General features: G+C 40.3%; 1 protein-coding gene across 2 annotated transcripts; it reads right to left on the minus strand.

The window, feature by feature from the left end:
- Positions 1 to 3437: 3437 nt before the first annotated feature.
- Positions 3438 to 26234, minus strand: LOC132543729 (uncharacterized). Of its 2 annotated transcripts, XR_009553980.1 has the most exons (8): positions 26048 to 26234; positions 16177 to 16323; positions 15620 to 15807; positions 15052 to 15170; positions 11827 to 11871; positions 10945 to 11055; positions 6209 to 6767; positions 3438 to 6016 (listed from the first exon to the last, which is right to left on the minus strand). XR_009553980.1 is itself a non-coding variant. In XM_060207250.1 (7 exons), exons 2-7 carry the CDS (start codon positions 16296 to 16298, stop codon positions 6672 to 6674), a joined length of 681 nt encoding a protein of 226 aa, XP_060063233.1. In that variant the 5' UTR covers positions 16299 to 16323; positions 26048 to 26234; the 3' UTR covers positions 3438 to 6671. The 2 variants fall into 2 exon arrangements, 1 of the variants encoding a protein (XP_060063233.1); XM_060207250.1 differs by having other exon boundaries at positions 3438 to 6767.
- Positions 26235 to 26460: the final 226 nt, after the last annotated feature.

A 26460-nucleotide genomic window follows, 5' to 3' on the forward strand; every position in this document is an offset into this window, starting at 1 on the left:
GGTTCCATTGTTGGCGACTGATCGTGACCTTTGACCTTGATCAAACCGTGGTGTAATGCTATAAAGTATGCCCGATAGCAATCGGTATAAAACACCCAGTTGCTAAAAGGGGAAAGCGAAGCGAAAATTGCCGCTCAAATTAAAGATAGGTGTTTGTGGAATGGGAGAGTTCCATATCCTCCATACAAACAGGACGCGATCAAGGTGCCTTCCGTATACAAAGAGTGTATCTTCACAAGGTAACGGTGCGAACAACCAATGGGTTTAGCTCGACGCAGGGTAACGGCGTGCACAACCAATGGATTTAGCGCGACACAGGGTAACGGCATGCACAACCAATGGATTTAGCGCGACACAGGTTAACGGTGAGGACAGCCAATGGATTTAGCGCGACACAGGGTAACGGTGAGGACAGCCAATGGATTTAGCGCGACACAGGGTAACGGTGAGGACAGCCAATGGATTTAGCGCGACGCAGGGTAACGGCGTGCACAATCAATGGGTTTAGCGCGACGCAAGGTAACGGCGTGCGCAACCGATGGAATTAGCGCGACACAGGGTAACGGTGCGGACAACCACTGGGTTAAGCGTGACGAAGGGTAACGGTGAGGACAACCAATGCGTTTAGCGTGAGGCAGGGTAACGGTAAGGACAACCAATGGGTTAAGCGTGACGCAGGGTAACGGTGAGGACAACCAATGGGTTTAGCGTGACGCAGGGTAACGGTGAGGACAACCATTGGGTTTAGCATGAGGCAGGGTAACGGTGCGGATAACCAATGGATTTAGCGCGATGTCGTATGACGGTACGGACTATCAATAGGGTTTGGTATGACGTCATGTGACGGTGCGGACTATCCGTAGGGTTTAGTATGACGTCATGTGACGGTACGGACTATCCATATGGTTTAGTATGACGTCGTTTGACGGCACGGACTATCCATATGGTTTAGTGAACCGTTACCTTCCATTAGTATCGCTGGGGTGACAAATGTAGAGTTTGATTTTACTTGATACTTTAGTAAACTGTTAACTTCCATTAGTATCGCTGGGGTGACAAATGTAATGTAGAGTTTAGTATGAAGTCGTTTGACGGTACGGACTATCCATATGGTTTAGTAAACCGTTACCTTCCATTAGTATCGCTGGGGTGACAAATGTAGAGTTTGATTTTACTGAAAAGAAAATATTAGATGTGTATTATATAAGTGGAATACTGTTAACTTCCATTAGTATCGCTGGGGTGACAAATGTAATGTAGAGTTTAGTATGAAGTCGTTTGACGGTACGGACTATCCATATGGTTTAGTAAAGTGTTAACTTCCATTATTATCGCTGTGGTGACAAATGTAGAGTTTGATTTGAAAATGACAGAAAATTGGAAAAATAAAATATTTTATCTTAAAATATTCCCTTCTATAATAAACGGGAGAAGGCTCGTGTCAGTCAATACACGTGCGTGTAGCATTGATCTTACGTACCTACTTTACAACAGGATACACAAAAAGGCTCCAGATACAAAAACTGTACTTTAGACTGTAAAACAATGATGTGTTGTCCCACCCAGTGACATGACTAGTCCCCATTATATAAGTGGATGTCGTCTGCTCACAAACTCGCCCAACACTACAGGATGACTGAGATACAGAATCCCTTATTTAACTCCATTGTTACCATTAGAAGTAAACCTCACTAATTCTTACTGAGATATACAATATTTGCTTTAAGTCTTGTTCACCATTAGACAGGTATCCTTACTAATTCTTACTGAGATATACATCACGATATAAGTCCTTGTTACCATTAGACAGGTAAGCCTCACTAATTCTTACTGAGATATACATCACGTATTTAAGTCCTTGTTACCATAAGACAGGTAAACCTCACTAATTCTTACTGAGATATACATCACGTATTTAAGTCCTTGTTACCATTAGACAGGTAAACCTCACTAATTCTTACTGAGATATACATCACGTATTTAAGTCCTTGTTACCATTAGACAGGTAAGCCTCACTAATTCTTACTGAGATATACATCACGTGTTAAAGTCCTTGTTACCATTAGACAGGTTAACATCACTTATTCTTACCGATATATACATCACGTATTTAAGTCCTTGTTACCATTAGACAGGTAAGCCTCACTAATTCTTACCGAGATATACATCACGTATTTGTCCTTGTTACCATTAGACATGTTAACCTCACTTATTCTTACTGAAATATTCATCACGTATTTAAGTCCTTGTTACCATTAGACAGGTAAACCTCACTAATTCTTACTGAGATATACAACACGTATTTAAGTCCTTGTTACCATTAGACAGGTAAACCTCACTAATTCTTACTGAGATATACAACACGTATTTAAGTCCTTGTTACCATTAGACAGGTAAACCTTACTAATTATCACTGAGATATACATCACGTATTTAAGTCCTTGTTACCATTAGACAGGTAAACCTCACTAATTCTTACTGAGTTATACATCACGTATTTAAGTCCATGTTACCAATAGATGAGTAGAGCTAATTCCTTTTTTTAAAGACACATTTCGAAGTATTTCTAGGTCTTCCAGTACAGAACAAATCAGTCTGTTTATAGCGAAATGCCTCACTTACTTCGACCGTTTTCCGTCCGCCTATGAGGAGGATTGTTAAAACTTGGTACTTCAGTATGATAACCATTTTAATTCTATGGTATACTTTCGTGCAAGTTTATATTTTTGTTGTTTACTTTGGCTCAAGCTCTTGCAAATAAGTCTTCAATAAGTTATCTAGAAAATTAGTAGGTAAATTCAATATTAAGGAAACAAGTATGATAATTAAAGTTCCTGGTTGATCTGAGCATGTCAAACTACGAACGAAGGGTTCATCATAAGATGATGATGATGATGATGATGATGATGATGATGATGATGATGATGATGATGATGATGATAAGGACGATGTTGATGATGATGACGATGACGATGATAAGGACGATGTTGATGATGATGACGATGACGATGATGATGATGAAGATTATGATGAAGATGTTGATGATGATGATGATGATGATGATGATGATGATGATGATGATGATGATGATGACGATGATGTTGATGATGATGATGACGATGACGATGACGATGATGATGATGATGATGATGGTGCAGTAGAAGAAACAACATAACAAAGCTTTATTACTCCCAGTAAATCTTTATCTTTATGTCACAAAAAAAAACATTTCTCCTTGATGTCTTGATGAAAATGATGATCACCAAAACAACAAACAGAAACACTTAATTGAGTGTCCTCCTGCAACAACAGTCTGTCTCCTCTGTGAAACCTACACAGAAACATTAACTGACACCAAACTTGATGATGATCCTCCAGTGATGATGATGATCTCCTCTGTCCTAAACCTACACAGAAACACTTAACTGACACCAAACTTTATTACTCCCAGTAAATCTTTATCTTTATGTCACAAAAAAAAACATTTCTCCTTCACATGTCTTTATAGAAAATTTTTATCTCACCAAAACAACAAACAGAAACACTTAATTGACACCAAACTTCACCAGTGTCCTCCTGCAACAACAGTCTGTCTCCTCTGTCCTAAACCTACACAGAAACACTTAACTGACACCAAACTTCACCAGTGTCCTCCAGTAACAACCGTCTGTCTCCTCTGTCCTAAACCTACACAGAAACACTTAACTGACACCAAACTTCACCAGTGTCCTCCTGTAACAACAGCCTGTCTCCTCTGTCCTAAACCTACACAGAAACACTAAACTGACACCAAACTTCACTAGTGTCCTCCTGTAACAACTGTCTGTCTCCTTTGTCCTAAACCTACACAGAAACACGTAACTGACACCAAACTTCACCAGTGTCCTCCAGTAACAACCGTCTGTCTCCTCTGTCCTAAACCTACACAGAAACACTTGACTGACACCAAACTTCACTAGTGTCCTCCTATAACAACAGCCTGTCTCCTCTGTCCTAAACCTACACAGAAACACTAAACTGACACCAAACTTCACTAGTGTCCTCCTGTAACAACAGCCTGTCTCCTCTGTCCTAAACCTACACAGAAACACGTAACTGATACCAAACTTCACTAGTGTCCTCCTATAACAACAGTCTGTCTCCTCTGTCCTAAACCTACACAGAAACACCTAACTGACACCAAACTTGACCAGTGTCCTCCTCTGTCTGAAGACTAAACTGTCTAATCTTGTTTAACTCTCTGTGTTGGTCTTGACAGGTTTACTGGGATTCAAAAACATAATTATTTCAGTCTCTTTATAGAAACGTTGACCAGATCATGGCAGCAGTCATATGTCAGAAACAACAAAGGTGTTACTTATGTAGATAGCAATATCAGGACCTGTTAGTTCTGTCAGGTGAGCAGGACTTTTCTGGTCAATAAGGTACACACGTCTCCCATAATGCACAATCATTCTTAAAAGAGCCAATTACACATCAGTTAAACATCTTCATAACTATAAATATCTGATGGAATAAGGTTTATCCTTTATTTACATATAAATAACATGACAGCTCGTTACCTGTACACATTTATCAGTAATGTAGAAAAATCAGCAGAAATACCCAGTCGATGCCCAGCATACACCATATTATACATACCAGCAGAAAATATTAATACCAGAATGGCTGCATGTCAAGTCAGACCTGACAAAAGAATAATCATAAACCCTTAAATCATTATAGACCAACATCCCACCTCATAACAGGGCTACAACTCTCACCTCATAACAGGGCTACAACTCTCACTCCATAATGGGGCTACAACTCTCACTCCATAATGGGGCTACAACTCTCACCTCGTAATGGGGCTACAACTCTCACCTCGTAATGGGGCTATAACTCTCACCTCGTAATGGGGTTACAACTCTCACCTCGTAATGGGGCTACAACTCTCACTCTATAATGGGGCTACAACTCTCACCCTGTAATGGGGCTACAACTCTCACCTCATAATGGGGCTACAACTCTCACCTCATAATGGGGCTACAACTCCCACCTCACAATGGGGCTACAACTCTCACCCTGTAATGGGGCTACAACTCTCATCCCGTAATGGGGCTACAACTCTCACCTCGTAATGGGGCTATAACTCTCTCACCCTGTAATGTGGTTACAACTCTCACCCTGTAATGGGGCTACAACTCTCACCTCATAATGGGGCTATAACTCTCACCCTGTAATGGGGCTGCAACTCTCACCTCGTAATGGGGTTACAACTCTCACCTCGTAATGGGGCTACAACTCCACCTCATAATGGGGCTACAACTCTCACCTCATAATGAGGCTACAACTCTCACCTCATAATGGGGTTACAACTCTCACCCTCTAATGGGGCTACAACTCTCACCTCATAATGGGGCTACAACTCCCAACTCACAATGGGGCTACAACTCTCACGCTGTAATGGGGCTACAACTCTCATCCCGTAATGGGGCTACAACTCTCACCTCATAATGGGGCTATAACTCTCTCACCCTGTAATGTGGTTACAACTCTCACCCTGTAATGGGGCTACAACTCTCACCTCATAATGGGGCTATAACTCTCACGTCATAATGGGGCTACAACTCTCATCCCGTAATGGTGCTACAACTCTCACCTCATAATGGGGCTACAACTCTCACCTCGTAATGGGGTTACAACTCCCACCCGGTAACGGGGCTGCAACTCTCACCTAATAATGGGGCTACAACTCTCACCTCATAATGGGGCTACAACTCCCACCTCACAATGGGGCTACAACTCTCACGCTGTAATGGGGCTACAACTCTCATCCTGTAATGGGGCTACAACTCTCATCCCGTAATGGGGCTACAACTCCCACCCTGTAATGGGGCTACAACTCTCACCTCATAACGGGGCTACAACTCTCACCTAGTAATGGGGCTACAACTCTCACCTCGTAATGGGGCTGCAACTCTCACCCTGTAATGGGGCTACAACTCTCACCTCATAATGGGGCTACAACTCTCACCTCATAATGGGACTACAACTCTCACCACGTAATGTAACTCTCACCTCTTTAAAGACAAACATTTGGGTCTCCAACTCTAACCTGGTTATAAACAAGTATAAGTATCTATAACTCTAACCTGGTTAAAGATAAATATAAGGGTATACAACTCTCGCTTAGTTGTAGACAAACATCAGGGTTTACAACTCTCACCTCATCAAAGACAAACATACATATCATAGACAGTGTAAATATTGTACATACTATACCTACAGTATATATTATACATACATTGTAGATATCATACATACACAGTTCATATCTTACATACAATATACATGGTTTACATATCTTCCTGTGAGGCACATAGAGTGTATGTAGAACACACACACACAAATACACTGTGTATAGGATTTCCATACATCATGTTTAACACACAAACATACACTGATATTAGCTGGATGACAAAATACCAAAATAGAATTGACATATAAACCACTATCTCAAAAAATAAATGACAGAATAATGATATCCCAGATTCTCATTTAAAGTACATCATGTTTGAACACAGAATTACATGTTACTGGGAATCTTCAAACATCCTCAATGTTTATGTAGGTGTAGGCATATAGACACACAGCTGTGGCTGCAGTCGGTCATGGGGATGTGGCTGGAGTCAGTCATGGGGATAAACAGCCTTTAACCAGGGACGAGGAATGTACTGTGCTCCATCAAACATCTCAAAGTAATGATCCAAGCTGGGGTGCATTACCTGTAATGTATTTACAGCAAACAATTACTATCGAATGTTACTGATATCTGAACATACCCTCACATCAGTGATAACCTGTACCTACCCTCACATTAGTGATAATCTGTACATACCCTCACATTACTGATAATCTGTACATACCCTCACTTTAGTGATAACCTATACCTACCCTCACATTAGTGATAACCTGTACATACCCTCACATTAGTGATAACCTGTACATACCCTCACGTTAGTGATAACCTGTACCTACCCTCACATTACTGATGTAACAGAGGTCATTTTTCATCTCAATGCCTCCGCTAGGAATCGAACCCGGGACCCCTGGCTTACTAGTCTGATAACCAATCGAGCTACCCTCAAGAGAAGTTCTCTCTAGCCGAGTGGTAATTGCGGCTAGTATTTTACCAGGGTTATACTCCCCCTCCAGGAAATAACTCGTCCTCGAGTTTCCAGGGGTTACAGCGACGCCGGTGGGGCATGGCTAAGTACTATTCCCGGGTCCCTACATGGGCGCCAATGTAACAGAGGTATTTTTCATTAGTGATAATCTGTACCTACCCTCACATTGGTGATCATCTGTACATACCCTCACATTAGTGATAATCTGTATATACCCTCACATTAGTGATAATCTGTACCTACCCTCACATTAGTGATAATCTGTACATACCCTCACATTAGTGATAATCTGTACCTACCCTCACATTAGTGATAACCTGTACATACCCTCACATTGGTGATAACCTGTACATACCCTCACATTAGTGATAATCTGTACATACCCTCACATTAGTGATAACCTGTACCTACCCTCACATTAGTGATAACCTATACCTACCCTCACATTAGTGATAACCTGTACCTACCCTCACATTAGTGATAACCTGTACCTACCCTCACATTGGTGATAATCTGTACATACCCTCACATTAGTGATAACCTGTACATACCCTCACATTAGTGATAACCTGTACCTACCCTCACATTAGTGATAACCTGTACATACCCTCACATTGGTGATAATCTGTACATACCCTCACATTAGTGATAATCTGTACATACCCTCACATTAGTGATAACCTGTACCTACCCTCACATTAGTGATAACCTGTACATACCCTCACATTAGTGATAACCTGTACCTACCCTCACATTAGTGATAACCTATACCTACCCTCACATTAGTGATAACCTATACCTACCCTCACATTAGTGATAACCTGTACATACCCTCACATTGGTGATAATCTGTACATACCCTCACATTAGTGATAACCTGTACATACCCTCACATTAGTGATAACCTGTACCTACCCTCACATTAGTGATAATCTGTTCATACCCTCACATTAGTGATAACCTGTACATACCCTCACATTAGTGATAACCTGTACATACCCTCACATTAGTGATAACCTGTACATACCCTCACATTAGTGATAACCTGTACATACCCTCACATTAGTGATAACCTGTACATACCCTCACATTAGGGGTAACGTGTACATACCCTCACATCAGTGATAACCTATACCTACCCTCACATTAGTGATAACCTGTACATACCCTCACATTAGTGATAACCTGTACCTACCCTCACATTAGTGATAACCTGTACATACCCTCACATTAGTGATAACCTGTACATACCCTCACATTAGTGATAACTGTACATACCCTCACATTAGTGATAATCTGTACATACCCTCACATTAGTGATAACCTGTACCTACCCTCACATTAGTGATAACCTGTACCTACCCTCACATTAGTGATAACCTGTACATACCCTCACATTAGTGATAACCTGTACCTACCCTCACATTAGTGATAACCTGTACCTACCCTCACATTAGTGATAACCTGTACATACCCTCACATTAGTGATAACCTATACCTACCCTCACATTAGTGATAACCTGTACATACCCTCACATTAGTGATAACCTGTACATACCCTCACATTAGTGATAACCTGTTCATACCCTCACATTAGTGATAACCTGTACATACCCTCACATTAGTGATAATCTGTTCATACCCTCACATTAGTGATAACCTGTACATACCCTCACATTAGTGATAATCTGTTCATACCCTCACATTAGTGATAATCTGTTCATACCCTCACATCAGTGATAACCTGTACATACCCTCACATTAGTAATAATCTGTTCATACCCTCACATTAGGGATAACCTGTACATACCCTCACATTAGTGATAATCTGTACATACCCTCACATTAGTGATCACATTAGTGATAACCTGTACATACCCTCACATTAGTGATAATCTGTTCATACCCTCACATTAGTGATAACCTGTACATACCCTCACATTAGTGATCATCTGTACATACCCTCACATTAGTGATAACCTGTACCTACCCTCACATTAGTGATAACCTGTACATTAGTGATAACCTATACCTACCCTCACATCAGTGATAACCTCTACATACCCTCACATCAGTGATAACCTGTACATACCCTCACATTAGTGATAATCTGTACATACCCTCGCATTAGTGATAACCTGTACATACCCTCACATTAGTGATAACCTATACCTACCCTCACATTAGTGATAACCTCTACATACCCTCACATCAGTGATAACCTGTACCTACCCTCACATTAGGGGTAATGTGTACATACCCTCGCATTAGTGATAACCTGTACCTACCCTCACATTAGTGATAACCTGTACATACCCTCACATTAGTGATAACCTCTACATACCCTCACATTAGTGATAACCTGTACATACCCTCACATTGGTGATCATCTGTACATACCCTCACATTAGTGATAATCTGTATATACCCTCACATTAGTGATAACCATACATACCCTCACATTAGTGATAATCTGTACATACCCTCACATTGGTGATAACCTGTACCTACCCTCACATTAGTGATAACCTGTACATACCCTCACATTGGTGATAATCTGTACCTACCCTCACATTAGTGATAACCTGTACATACCCTCACATTAGTGATAATCTGTACATACCCTCACATTAGTGATAACTGTACATACCCTCACATTAGTGATAACCTGTACCTACCCTCACATTAGTGATAACCTGTACATACCCTCACATTAGTGATAACCTGTACCTACCCTCACATTAGTGATAACCTGTACATACCCTCACATTAGTGATAACTGTACATACCCTCACATTAGTGATAATCTGTACATACCCTCACATTAGTGATAACCTATACCTACCCTCACATTAGTGATAACTGTACATACCCTCACATTGGTGATAACCTGTACCTACCCTCACATTAGTGATAACTGTACATACCCTCACATTGGTGATAATCTGTACATACCCTCACATTAGTGATAACCTGTACCTACCCTCACATTAGTGATAATCTGTTCATACCCTCACATTAGTGATAACCTGTACCTACCCTCACATTAGTGATAACCTACCCTACATTAGTGATAATGTGTACCCTCACATAGTGATAACCTGTACCATACCCTCACCCTACCCTCACATTAGTGATAACCTGTACATACCCTCACATTGGTGATAATCTGTACATACCCTCACATTAGTGATAATCTGTACATACCCTCACATTGGTGATAATCTGTACATACCCTCACATTAGTGATAACCTGTACATACCCTCACATTAGTGATAACCTGTACATACCCTCACATTAGTGATAATCTGTACATACCCTCACATTAGTGATAACCTGTACATACCCTCACATTAGTGATAACCTGTACATACCCTCACATTAGTGATAACCTGTACCTACCCTCACATTAGTGATAACCTGTACCTACCCTCACATTAGTGATAACCTGTACATTAGTGATAACCTGTACATTAGTGATAACCTGTACCTACCCTCACATTTGTGATAACCTGTACCTACCCTCACATTAGTGATAACCTGTACCTACCCTCACATTAGTGATAACCTGTACCTACCCTCACATTAGTGATAATCTGTTCATACCCTCACATTAGTGATAACCTGTACATACCCTCACATTAGTGATAATCTGTACATACCCTCACATTAGTGATAATCTGTACATACCCTCACATTAGTGATAACCTGTACATACCCTCACATTAGTGATAACCTGTACATACCCTCACATTACTGATAACCTGTACCTACCCTCATGTTAGTGATAACCTGTAAGTTTTCCTGTGGTACATAAGTCATTTGAGGTGACATTCTGTCCCGAGTGTCCACCAGGATTGAATAGTTTGGCATTTTCCTCCAGTACTGTAACACACAAACTAAACTGTTACTGGCAGTCTTTACATGTAATATTCAATAGGTGCTTCCTGCTTAGCACCTAATGCAATGTGTTCAATACTAGGTGCTATAAATTTTGCCAACAGCAGGGATGTCTTCGCTAACAGTTATGTCATTGTTTTAGTATTAACCAGATATCATGTCAAAAGGAAATTGATTGTCAGTTTCTCCTGATTGGCATTACTGGTTTAGATCTTTTAATGTATGTGTTTGTTACAGTGATACATGTGAACCTTTCAGTAAGTATTTATTTATCCAATACTATATATGGTAGCGTATTTAAACAGGTCTTATATTTCACATTTGACATAGTCTGTACTAGTTTGCAGGATTAAATTTTGTGTTGTCCAATTTCTCTGTCTTACTGTTCACTTACTCATTAAGGGCATTCACAGGTGAGTCAGTCAGTGAAAGGTTAGCAGTTCACTTAATCCTGGTCTAATGTCTCGTGTTAATAGCTTGTTAATGACTAGGTCATGTTTCTCAAATATCAGGTAATATACATTATGTCGGTGTGTTTACTTTATTTTGTTACATACGACAGTTACCAGGGCAACACAGTAGTCGATCTATATATGTTTTTATCATTTTCAGAGATTATATCTTATAATCAAGTGAAACCAAACCCTGAGAATATTATCAACTCTACAGCATTAGATGACATTTAAATATTGATAGTGCGTTAAATCTGGATCATCTAGAATACATAGATACAAATTAAAAATACTATAAACCTACCTGTTTACCCTCAGCATGGTTGTCTTTTAGCCAAGATTCTGGTGCCTGTAATACAATCATTACATTGATGCATTTGAATAATATAAAGTCATAAAAGAAGCGTTGAAGTTATGGTACCAGGGTACTTGTCATCGTCATAAGCAATGATCAAAGTTTGTAACTAAACTGTATTTACACATCTTCAATTTATCAGTCAAAATAGAAATTTTTATTATCTTTATGAAACCAAAGAGTAGTTTCTTCCAATTGATAGCAATAGGTTTTATGCACAACTTAACCTGGCTGTGACATACCAGCCTATTATGACACCTCTGTACCCCAAACCTTGTGTATACTGTACCTACCCTGTCTGTAACAACCCAGCCTATTATGACCTATCTGTACCCCAAACCTTGTGTATACTGTACCTACCCTGGCTGTGACATCCCAGTCTATTATGACCCATCTGTACCCCAAACCTTGTGTATACTGTACCTACCAAGGCTGTGACATCCCAGCCTATTATGAACCATCTGTACCCCAAACCTTGTGTATACTGTACCTACCCTGGCTGTGACATCCCAGTCTATTATGACCCATCTGTACCCCAAACCTTGTGTATACTGTACCTACCCAGGCTGTGACATCCCAGCCTATTATGACCCATCTGTACCCCAAACCTTGTGTATACTGTACCTACCCTGGCTGTGACATCCCAGTCTATTATGACCCATCTGTACCCCAAACCTTGCGTATACTGTACCTACCCTGGCTGTGACCTCCAAGTCTATTATGACCCATCTGTACCCCAAACCTTGTGTAAACTGTACCTACCCTGTCTGTAACAACCCAGCCTATTATGACCCATCTGTACCCCAAACCTTGTGTATACTATACCTACCCTGGCTGTGACATCCCAGTCTATTATGACCCATCTGTACCCCAACCCTTGTGTATACTGTACCTACCCATGCTGTGACATCCCAGCCTATTATGACCCATCTGTACCCCAAACCTTGTGTATACTGTACCTACCCTGGCTGTGACATCCCAGCCTATTATGACCCATCTGTACCCCAAACCTTGTGTATACTGTACCTACCCTGTCTGTAACAACCCAGCCTATTATGACCAATCTGTACCCCAAACCTTGTGTATACTGTACCTACCCTGGCTGTGACATCCCAGCCTATTATGACCCATCTGTACCCCAAACCTTGTGTATACTGTACCTACCCTGGCTGTGACATCCCAGCCTATTATGTCCAATCTGTACCCCAAACATTGTGTATACTGTACCTACCCATGCTGTGACATCCCAGCCTATTATGACCCATCTGTACCCCAAACCTTGTGTATACTGTACCTACCCTGGCTGTGACATCCCAGCCTATTATGACACCTCTGTACCCCAAACCTTGTGTATACTGTACCTACCCTGGCTGTGACATACCAGTCTATTATGACTCATCTGTGCCCCAAACCTTGTGTATACTGTACCTACCCTGGCTGTGACATACCAGTCTATTATGACCCATCTGTGCCCCAAACCTTGTGTATACTGTACCTACCCTGGCTGTGACATCCCAGCCTATTATGACCCATCTGTACCCCAAACCTTGTGTAAACTGTACCTACCCTGTCTGTAACAACCCAGCCTATTATGACCCATCTGTACCCCAAACCTTGTGTATACTATACCTACCCTGGCTGTGACATCCCAGTCTATTATGACCCATCTGTACCCCAACCCTTGTGTATACTGTACCTACCCATGCTGTGACATCCCAGCCTATTATGACCCATCTGTACCCCAAACCTTGTGTATACTGTACCTACCCTGGCTGTGACATCCCAGCCTATTATGACCCATCTGTACCCCAAACCTTGTGTATACTGTACCTACCCTGTCTGTAACAACCCAGCCTATTATGACCAATCTGTACCCCAAACCTTGTGTATACTGTACCTACCCTGGCTGTGACATCCCAGCCTATTATGACCCATCTGTACCCCAAACCTTGTGTATACTGTACCTACCCTGGCTGTGACATCCCAGCCTATTATGTCCAATCTGTACCCCAAACATTGTGTATACTGTACCTATCCATGCTGTGACATCCCAGCCTATTATGACCCATCTGTACCCCAAACCTTGTGTATACTGTACCTACCCTGGCTGTGACATCCCAGCCTATTATGACACCTCTGTACCCCAAACCTTGTGTATACTGTACCTACCCTGGCTGTGACATACCAGTCTATTATGACCCATCTGTGCCCCAAACCTTGTGTATACTGTACCTACCCTGGCTGTGACATACCAGTCTATTATGACCCATCTGTGCCCCAAACCTTGTGTATACTGTACCTACCCTGGCTGTGACATCCCAGCCTATTATGACCTATCTGTACCCCAAACCTTGTGTATACTGTACCTACCCTGGCTGTGACATACCAGTCTATTATGACCCATCTGTACCCCAACCCTTGTGTATACTGTACCTACCCATGCTGTGACATCCCAGTCTATTATGACACCTCTGTACCCCAACCCTTGTGTATACTGTACCTACCCATGCTGTGACATCCCAGCCTATTATGACCCATCTGTACCCCAAACCTTGTGTATACTGTACCTACCCTGGCTGTGACATCCCAGTCTATTATGACACCTCTGTACCCCTAACCTTGTGTATACTGTACCTACCCTGGCTGTGACATCCCAGCCTATTATGACCCATCTGTACCCCAAACCTTGTGTATACTGTACCTACCCTGGCTGTGACATGCCAGTCTATTATGACCCATCTGTACCCCAAACCTTGTGTATACTGTACCTACCCTGTCTGTGACATCCCAGTCTATTATGACACCTCTGTACCCCAAACCTTGTGTATACTGTACCTACCCTGGCTGTGACATCCCAGTCTATTTTGACACCTCTGTACCCCTAACCTTGTGTATACTGTACCTACCCTGGCTGTGACATCCCAGCCTATTATGACCCATCTGTACCCCAAACCTTGCGTATACTGTACCTACCCAGGCTGTGACATCCCATCTTATTATGACACCTCTGTACCCCAAACCTTGTGTATACTTTACCTACCCTGGCTGTGATATCCCAGCCTATTATGACCCATCTGTACCCCAAACCTTGTGTATACTGTACCTACCCTGGCTGTGACATCCCAGTCTATTATGACACCTCTGTACCCCAAACCTTGTGTATACTGTACCTACCCTGGCTGTGACATCCCAGCCTATTATGACACCTCTGTACCCCCAGATCTTATGCCGCACCACCTGTCCGACACGAAACTCCACGTTAGGAGCCCGTGGACTTCTTGGATCTGGATCACCTATGAATTATTGTTTGTATTCATCTCATGATTTATTTTTTCATGTTATTTTCCATTCAAGCACATAAACTGATCAGACAAGATTATTACTTTATCAATTTAGTTTGACTTTTTTTTAAAAATTGTAACAGTTATAAGGAGCATCAATTAGACAAATATTTGATACTTTATCATTTATTCAGCCTCAGAAAACTTATAGAAGATCCTACCTGATTTTATTTCATATAAAATTAATAAAAGAAGAATTTCAATGACAAGTTCCATTATATATTCTTATGAGAACTGGAAACATGCAAGATTATAACACATATGTTATCATACACACAAGGAATTTTTACTCAGATTTTAATTATCATTGCATTTGCTACTTATACCTATATTTTCATGCAGGATAAAACTGAAAAGGTTAAGATGAGCCTGATTAACAAAGTCAGTTACCCATGTCTTACCTGCAAAGTAGCCTAGTGGGTCCTTGTACTTCAGGACTTCCACTGCAGGTGACTCCCCATTCACATTGTCCTGGCCAGTGTAGGGAGGAACGTTGTCATGGAGACCGCCAATAATGTCCAGACACCATTGTTGCCAAGATTTCCATGATAGATATTTATTCTTGAAACCCACAGCATTGTTGAGCAAACTGAAAACAGCAAGAAGATGGTTTACCATTTAAACAATAGATTTGTGTGTAATTCTGTTCCATCTCAGTTAACATTACTATAGTCAAAGGACTTGTTCCAGTTCACTAAGCCTTACTTTAGTCAGAAGACCTTTTCCAGTTCACTAAGCCTTACTTTAGTCAGAAGACCTTTACCAATTTACTAAGCCTTACTTTAGTCAGAAGACCTTTTCCAGTTCACTAAGCCTTACTTTAGTCAGAGAAATTCTTTACTGAGAGTAGACAGTTGGAAACCAGGAACCTTGTTATGTATCAATAAAATTGTAAAGAATAGGTCTATTATTTTTTGACAAATTTTAACAAAAGAAGTAAATTGTGATGTATGTTTACTTCTTAATGGCAAACGTCCTCTGTGACTCTGACACGGAGAAATACTGTGATACAAAGTACTGGGCTGGTACTGCCAGCAGAAGTAGTCCCAGCTGGATGGCCGCGCCGCGTTCTAACGGCATACTATCTCCTCCTCACCAAGGTCATCTGTAACACACAAAAAAATTAACATCAATTGTTGTTATACCAGTGTATCTCATTCACTCTACATAGACCACAGGTAAACAACATCTCACATCAGAACATAACAGTAGAAAGAGATACAGGTACAACACAGGTACACAGTATCTGACATCACAATATAAACTTGTGTCTGTAGATACAATACAGGTACACAGTATCTAACATCACAATATAAACTTGTGTCTGTAGATACAATACAGGTACACAGTATCTGACATCACAATATAAACCTTGTGTCTGGAGATACAACACAGGTACACAGTATCTGACATCACAATATAAACCTTGTGTCTGGAGATACAATACAGCTACACAGTATCTGACATCACAATATAAACCTTGTGTCTGTAGATACAACACAAGTACACAGTATCTGACATCACAATATAAACTTGTGTCTGTAGATACAACACAGCTACACAGTATCTGACATCACAATATAAACTTGTGTCTGTAGATACAACACAGCTACACAGTATCTGACATCACAATATAAACCTTGTGTCTGGAGATACAATACAGCTACACAGTATCTGACATCACAATATAAACTTGTGTCTGTAGATACAATACAGGTACACAGTATCTGACATCACAATATAAACTTGTGTCTGTAGATACAACACAGCAACACAGTATCTGACATCACAATATAAACTTGTGTCTGTAGATACAACACAGCTACACAGTATCTGACATCACAATATAAACTTGTGTCTGTAGATACAACACAGCTACACAGTATCTGACATCACAATATAAACCTTGTGTCTGGAGATACAATACAGGTACACAGTATCTGACATCACAATATAAACTTGTGTCTGTAGATACAACACAGCAACACAGTATCTGACATCACAATATAAACTTGTGTCTGTAGATACAACACAGCTACACAGTATCTGACATCACAATATAAACTTGTGTCTGTAGATACAACACAGGTACACAGTATCTGACATCACAATATAAACCTTGTGTCTGGAGATACAATACAGGTACACAGTATCTGACATCACAATATAAACCTTGTGTCTGTAGATACAACACAGCTACACAGTATCTGACATCACAATATAAACCTTGTATCTGGAGATACAATACAGGTACACAGTATCTGACATCACAATATAAACTTGTGTCTGTAGATACAACACAGCTACACAGTATCTGACATCACAATATAAACCTTGTGTCTGGAGATACAACACAGGTACACAGTATCTGACATCACAATATAAACCTTGTGTCTGTAGATACAACACAGGTACACAGTATCTGACATCACAATATAAACCTTATATCTGGAGATACAATACAGGTACACAGTATCTGACATCACAATATAAACCTTGTGTCTGTAGATACAACACAGGTACACAGTATCTGACATCACAATATAAACCTTGTGTCTGTAGATACAACACAGGTACACAGTATCTGACATCACAATATAAACCTTGTGTCTGGAGATACAATACAGGTACACAGTATCTGACATCACAATATAAACCTTGTGTCTGTAGATACAACACAGGTACACAGTATCTGACATCACAATATAAACCTTGTGTCTGGAGATACAACACAGGTACACAGTATCTGACATTGCAATATAAACCTTGTGTCTGGTGACACAGGTACACAGTATCTGACATCACAATATAAACCTTGTGTCTGGAGATACAATACAGGTACACAGTATCTGACATCACAATATAAACCTTGTGTCTGTAGATACAACACAGGTACACAGTATCTGACATCACAATATAAACCTTGTATCTGGAGATACAATACAGGTACACAGTATCTGACATCACAATATAAACCTTGTGTCTGTAGATACAACACAGGTACACAGTATCTGACATCACAATATAAACCTTGTGTCTGGAGATACAATACAGGTACACAGTATCTGACATCACAATATAAACCTTGTGTCTGGTACACAGGTACACAGTATCTGACATCACAATATAAACCTTGTGTCTGGAGATATAACACAGGTACACAGTATCTGACATCACAATATAAACCTTGTGTCTGTAGATACAACACAGCTACACAGTATCTGACATCACAATATAAACCTTGTGTCTGGAGATACAACACAGGTACACAGTATCTGACATCACAATATAAACCTTGTGTCTGTAGATACAACACAGGTACACAGTATCTGACATCACAATATAAACCTTGTGTCTGGAGATACAACACAGGTACACAGTATCTGACATTGCAATATAAACCTTGTGTCTGGTGACACAGGTACACAGTATCTGACATCACAATATAAACCTTGTGTCTGGAGATACAATACAGGTACACAGTATCTGACATCACAATATAAACCTTGTGTCAGGAGATAGGAGTCTAATACAGGTACACAAAAGCATGAGCCCAACAGTGCATCAATAGGAGCTTAAGTTTGAAATTTCAATAATTCTTTAACAATTCTAATGAAACCTGTCCATTCTGAGTATATAATTCACTAGAATTTTACCTTTGTCTGTACATAAATCCTCACTGCACTAACATAGAAATTAAGCATTGTTTCCTGGACTGCTCTGCTTGCATGCATGTATCCATGCATAATTGATAAAACACCATTACCATCACCTGGATTGTACAATCTGGAGTCATAGCAATACATCAGATAAACTAGAGTTACAACTTATCACTCCCTCAGACCAGGGATCTAGACCAACAAATCAAACTACAAACTGAACACTCCCTCAGACCAGGGATCTAGACCAACAAATCAAACTACAAACTGAACACTCCCTCAGACCAGGGATCTAGACCAACAAATCAAACTACAAACTGAACACTCCCTCAGACCAGGGATCTAGACCAACAAATCAAGCTACAAACTGAACACTCCCTCAGACCAGGGATCTAGACCAACAAATCAAGCTACAAACTGAACACTCCCTCAGACCAGGGATCTAGACCAACAAATCAAGCTACAAACTGAACACTCCCTTAGACAAGGAATCTAGACCAACAAATCAAACTACAAACTGAACACTCCCTCAGACCAGGGATCTAGACCAACAAATCAAACTACAAACTGAACACTCCCTCAGACCAGGGATCTAGACCAACAAATCAAACTACAAACTGAACACTCCCTCAGACCAGGGATCTAGACCAACAAATCAAGCTACAAACTGAACACTCCCTCAGACCAGGGATCTAGACCAACAAATCAAACTACAAACTGAACACTCCCTCAGACAAGGAATCTAGACCAACAAATCAAACTACAAACTGAACACTTCCTCAGACTAGAGATCTAGACCAACAAATCAAGCTACAAACTGAACACTCCCTTAGACAAGGAATCTAGACCAACAAATCAAACTACAAACTGAACACTCCCTCAGACCAGGGATCTAGACCAACAAATCAAACTACAAACTGAACACTCCCTCAGACCAGGGATCTAGACCAACAAATCAAGCTACAAACTGAACACTCCCTTAGACCTGTCTAAACCAACAAATAGATTACCAAACTGAATAGTCCCTCAAATCTAAACTGACATATTGAGTATCGATTGATAACTATGATACTTTGCAGGATGATGCAGTTACATCAACCAAGTGTATCAAGTAGTCAGGCATGTAAACCTGATTGTTTCTACTGAAAGGTGATGTCTGTACTAAAACAATATCAGTCAGCAGTTAGAATGTACGGTTTGAAAAGATTTTTTACAGAGTAATTGACATGGGAATGTTCCATTTTTTACATAATAATTACTAAAGCACACACCATGCACATGAACACTGTGTGTCATTTCATTACTGTAAATGTGCGGGTATAGTGTGCACTCAGGTATAGTGTGCAGGTACTTTTTTGGGGTCAAATTCAAAAAAAAAAAAAAAAAGATTTTCTACAGAAAGATTAATTGATTACTGGTTACCGCGATGAAACAGTTGTGGTTTGATCCATTGATAATTAGGAAACCACAATCATCGTGACCCTAACATATTTAATTACCTTATGTAATTATATTAAATTATATACTAAATCATATTAAAAACAACTGGTATAAATATATATATTAGAATAACTTAAAACAACACGTCAAATTAAGCATTAGCACTTTCATTCCTGAATCTTCATGATGCTTAATAACTTGCCTAGATACAATGTCTGTGAAGTAATAAAACGATTGAAAGCGCTAATGCTTAATTTGATATGTTGTTTCAAGTTATTCTTATATATTTCACCGGACACTGAGAATTCAACTTTTATATTTGAATATATATTGAAAATGTGGTGAATTCTCTGTGCCTAGTAAATATAGAAAAAAGTTAAAACACTGGAAAACACACCTGTAGAAGAAATGAAAGTACTGATGTTTTACATCATGTGTTTTCCAGTGTTTTAACTTTTTTCTTTATATATATAAAACTCTGGAGGTTCACTCTATGGCAGTGTATTACTTGGTTCACTCTGGCAGTGTATTACTTGGTTCACTCTGGCTGTGTATTACTTGGTTCACTCTATGGCTGTGTATTACTTGGTTCACTCTATGATAGTGTATTACTTGGTTCACTCTATGGATGTATATTACTTGGTTCACTCTATGGCAGTGTATTACTTGGTTCACTCTATGGCTGTGTATTACTTGGTTCACTCTGGCAGTGTATTACTTGGTTCACTCTATGGCAGTGTATTACTTGGTTCACTCTATGGTTGTGTATTACTTGGTTCACTCTATGAGAGTGTATTACTTGGTTCACTCTGGCAGTGTATTACTTGGTTCACTCTATGGCAGTGTATTACTTGGTTCACTCTATGACAGTGTATTACTTGGTTCACTCTATGGCAGTGTATTACTTGGTTCACTCTATGGCAGTGTATTACTTGGTTCACTCTATGACAGTGTATTACTTGGTTCACTCTATGACAGTGTATTACTTGGTTCACTCTATGGCAGTGTATTACTTGGTTCACTCTATGGCTGTGTATTACTTGGTTCACTCTATGACAGTGTATTACTTGGTTCACTCTATGACAGTGTATTACTTGGTTCACTCTATGACAGTGTATTACTTGGTTCACTCTATGGCAGTGTATTACTTGGTTCACTCTATGGATGTGTATTACTTGGTTCACTCTATGGCAGTGTATTACTTGGTTCACTCTATGATAGTGTATTACTTGGTTCACTCTATGACAGTGTATTACTTGGTTCACTCTATGGCAGTGTATTACTTGGTTCACTCTATGACAGTGTATTACTTGGTTCACTCTATGACAGTGTATTACTTGGTTCACTCTATGACAGTGTATTACTTGGTTCACTCTATGGCTGTGTATTACTTGGTTCACTCTATGGCAGTGTATTACTTGGTTCACTCTATGACAGTGTATTACTTGGTTCACTCTATGGCATGTGTATTACTTGGTTCACTCTATGGCAGTGTATTACTTGGTTCACTCTATGTCAGTGTATTACTTGGTTCACTCTATGGCAGTGTATTACTTGGTTCACTCTATGGCAGTGTATTACTTGGTTCACTCTATGGCAGTGTATTACTTGGTTCACTCTATGGCAGTGTATTACTTGGTTCACTCTATGGCAGTGTATTACTTGGTTCACTCTATGACAGTGTATTACTTGGTTCACTCTGGCAGTGTATTACTTGGTTCACTCTATGGCAGTGTATTACTTGGTTCACTCTATGGCAGTGTATTACTTGGTTCACTCTATGACAGTGTATTACTTGGTTCACTCTATGACAGTGTATTACTTGGTTCACTCTATGGCAGTGTATTACTTGGTTCACTCTATGGCAGTGTATTACTTGGTTCACTCTATGGCAGTGTATTACTTGGTTCACTCTATGGCAGTGTATTACTTGGTTCACTCTATGACAGTGTATTACTTGGTTCACTCTATGGCAGTGTATTACTTGGTTCACTCTATGGCAGTGTATTACTTGGTTCACTCTATGGCTGTGTATTACTTGGTTCACTCTATGACAGTGTATTACTTGGTTCACTCTATGACAGTGTATTACTTGGTTCACTCTATGGCAGTGTATTACTTGGTTCACTCTATGGCAGTGTATTACTTGGTTCACTCTATGGTTGTGTATTACTTGGTTCACTCTATGGCAGTGTATTACTTGGTTCACTCTATGGCAGTGTATTACTTGGTTCACTCTATGACAGTGTATTACTTGGTTCACTCCATGGATGTGTATTACTTGGTTCACTCTATGGCAGTGTATTACTTGGTTCACTTTATGACAGTGTATTACTTGGTTCACTCTATGGATGTGTATTACTTGGTTCACTCTATGAGAGTGTATTACTTGGTTCACTCTGGCAGTGTATTACTTGGTTCACTCTATGGCTGCGTATTACTTGGTTCACTTTATGACAGTGTATTACTTGGTTCACTCTATGGCTGTGTATTACTTGGTTCACTTTATGACAGTGTATTACTTGGTTCACTCTATGGCTGTGTATTACTTGGTTCACTCTATGGCAGTGTATTACTTGGTTCACTCTATGACAGTGTATTACTTGGTTCACTCTATGGCAGTGTATTACTTGGTTCACTCTATGGCTGTGTATTACTTGGTTCACTCTATGACAGTGTATTACTTGGTTCACTCTATGACAGTGTATTACTTGGTTCACTCTGGCAGTGTATTACTTGGTTCACTCTATGGCAGTGTATTACTTGGTTCACTCTATGACAGTGTATTACTTGGTTCACTCTATGACAGTGTATTACTTGGTTCACTCTATGGCAGTGTATTACTTGGTTCACTCTATGGCAGTGTATTACTTGGTTCACTCTATGGCAGTGTATTACTTGGTTCACTCTATGACAGTGTATTACTTGGTTCACTCTATGACAGTGTATTACTTGGTTCATTCTATGGCAGTGTATTACTTGGTTCACTCTATGGCAGTGTATTACTTGGTTCACTCTATGGCAGTGTATTACTTGGTTCACTCTATGACAGTGTATCACTTGGTTCACTCTATGGCTGTGTATTACTTGGTTCACTCTATGACAGTGTATTACTTGGTTCACTCTATGGCAGTGTATTACTGATTACAGTAGATCTTTCTATTGATGATAAACATCAATACAGTGTATGTGTTTGATAGTGTACTGTTAGGATATTCTGTAGCTGCTACTCAATATATTATTGATTTAACAGTGTAGATACTGATCATAAACAATAGGTTTCAGATAAAAAAAATTTGTTTTAAGTTTGTCATAATATAGATTGATTGTAATATCATGAATAATTAACAAAAAATATCACTTTTCAAATTCATGAATAGCACGTATATTGAACTATATTGAATATGAAAACAAAACAGGGGAAACACATTATAACCAAGTACCACAACAGGAATCAAACCTGGGTTTCCAGCATGATAATCCATGGATCTGCAAAAAGAGTCAAAGTAGCATGTTCAGTCAGCTGATAGGATGTCAGCAACAGGATTTAACACTACTTATATTTGTTGAGATCATCTACATCTCAGCTCATGAATAAATACCACAACTTGTTGGAATTAATTGGGGGTCAATGTATAAGAACAAGGGAAATTCAGCACTACTGGGCATCCTCACAAGAATCAAGTCTAGGTCTATAGCTAGTATGATAATCTTTGATTCTACTATCTAAGGTAAAGAACCATGCACCATCAGCTGAGTGGCAGAGAGAAGCGTGCACCATCAGCTGAGAGCAGAGAGAAGCATGCACCATCAGCTGAGTGGCAGAGAGAAGCATGCACCATCAGCTGACAGCAGAGAGAAGCATGCACCATCAGCTGACAGTAGAGAGAAGCATGCACCATCAGCTGACAGCAGAGCAAAGCATGCACCATCACCTGACAGCAGAGAGAAGCATGCACCATCAGCTGAGTGGCAGAGAAAAGCGTGCACCATCAGCTGAGTGGCAGAGAGAAGCATGCATTATCAGCTGAGTGACAGAGAGAAGCATGCACCATCACCTGACAGCAGAGAGAAGCATGCACCATCAGCTGAGTGGCAGAGAAAAGCGTGCACCATCAGCTGAGTGGCAGAGAGAAGCATGCATTATCAGCTGAGTGACAGAGAGAAGCATACACCATCAGCTGACAGCAGAGAGAAGCATGCACCATCAGCTGACAGCAGAGAAAAGCATGCATCATCAGCTGACAGTAGAGAGAAGCATGCACCATCAGCTGACAGCAGAGAGAAGCATGCATCATCAGCTGAGTGACAGAGAGAAGCGTGCACCATCAGCTGAGTGGCAAAGAGAAGCATGCACCATCAGCTGAGTGACAAAGAAAAGCAAGCACGATCATCTGAGTGGCAGAGAGAACCATGCACCATCAGCTGAGTGGCAAGGAGAAGTATGCACCATCAGTTGAGTACCAGAGAGAACCATGCACCATCAGCTGAGTGGCAAGGAGAAGTATGCACCATCAGTTGAGAGCAGAGAGAAGCATGCATCATCAGCTGAGTGACAGAGAGAAGTGTGCACCATCAGCTGAGTGGCAAAGAGAAGCATGCACCATCAGCTGAGTGACAAAGAGAAGCAAGCACGAACATCTGAGTGACAGAGAGAAGCATGCACGATCAGTTGAGAGCAGAGAGAAGCATGCACCATCAGCTGAGTGGCAGAGAGAAGCATGCACCATCCGCTGAGTACCAGAGAGAACCATGCACCATCAGCTGAGTGGCAAGGAGAAGTATGCACCATCAGTTGAGAGCAGAGAGAAGCATGCACCATCAGCTGAGTGGCAGAGAGAAGCATGCACCATCAGCTGAGTGGCAGAGAGATGCATGCACCATCAGCTGAGAGCAGAGAGAAGCAAGCACCATCAGCTGAGTGGCAGAGAGCAGCATGCACCATTAGCTGAGTGGCAGAGAGAAGCATGCACCATCAGTTGAGTGGCAGAGAGAAGCGTGCACCATCAGCTGAGTGGCAGAGAGAAGCATGCATCATGTATTATATAAATTTTTAAACAGCTGTTTTAATCACACAAAAAGTGGTGGCGTACACTGTAACTTCATGCAAAAGTATGGGTGTTTTCACATGTAGTGAAACAACTTCCATAAGTACTGAAATGACAGGGTACAGAAACCTAGAAATAATTTACAAGCCACAATGACCAGTCAGCTGAGTGACAGAGGCAGTATTAAACATTGAAACCATATTTAACACAAGGTACAATTATGTGACACTGACCAATCAGTTGCACTGGACATGAGCGACAGAGACTGCATCTAACATTGTGCAAGCCACACTGACCCTTCTGCTGAGAAACAGAGACCATATTTAACACTAGGTACAAACTACACCGACTAATCAGTTGATTTTGTGTGTTACTTGATTACCATATCATACAGTGTAATAGTACAAACATAAACCACTAGTTCCTCCAAACAATTGTCTTATTAATCAAAGACAATTCTTCTCCGAAAAATCAAATTGGAACACGATATCCTGATAAAAAAAAATAGTGAACTGATGGATGTCGACACGACATTTTCGTCATTGATTATTTAAAGTGAAAGTTTTATGTTTCTAAATGTCTGATTTGTAAGGATCTCATCATTATGGAATTGTACTGATCATGCAGTGCTATAGCAGAACCGTATGTCAACTCAGAGTCTGAGAATGCATGTGACACTTACTACATGATGCCGCTAAAAATATTATCCTTTAGTCGTCCTGTATAGTCACTGACGCCAACGCAAAACTTCTAAATATGTGTAAATTTAAGCCATCCTCCGTGCTGTTTTCAACAACGAAACGTTGAAACGTGTTGTGTGAATCTGTGAATGTTCACCAAATCAAAGAGAGCCACGACTGTGTTTACATTCACCATCACTTCCGGTAGTTTTACGACATCAAACTAACACGCGAATTTTGTGTTTAGGCGTTATTGCTAAGAGTTTGTTCTTAAACAATTTTAACCTTATTCCCGTTTACATGAAAAGTTATTGAAATGTTTATTTCTACACAATTGAAAATAACAGTAGTTGGTGCGTTTTCTTATAAGGGAGGTAACTGTTATTGGCGTATGCGAAAACAATAACAACAAGGT

The sequence above is a fragment of the Ylistrum balloti genome, unplaced genomic scaffold (genome assembly GCF_031769215.1).
Source record: "Ylistrum balloti isolate Yb309-2 unplaced genomic scaffold, AGI_CSIRO_Ybal_v1 Utg369764, whole genome shotgun sequence".
Taxonomy (NCBI): Eukaryota; Metazoa; Mollusca; class Bivalvia; order Pectinida; family Pectinidae; genus Ylistrum; species Ylistrum balloti.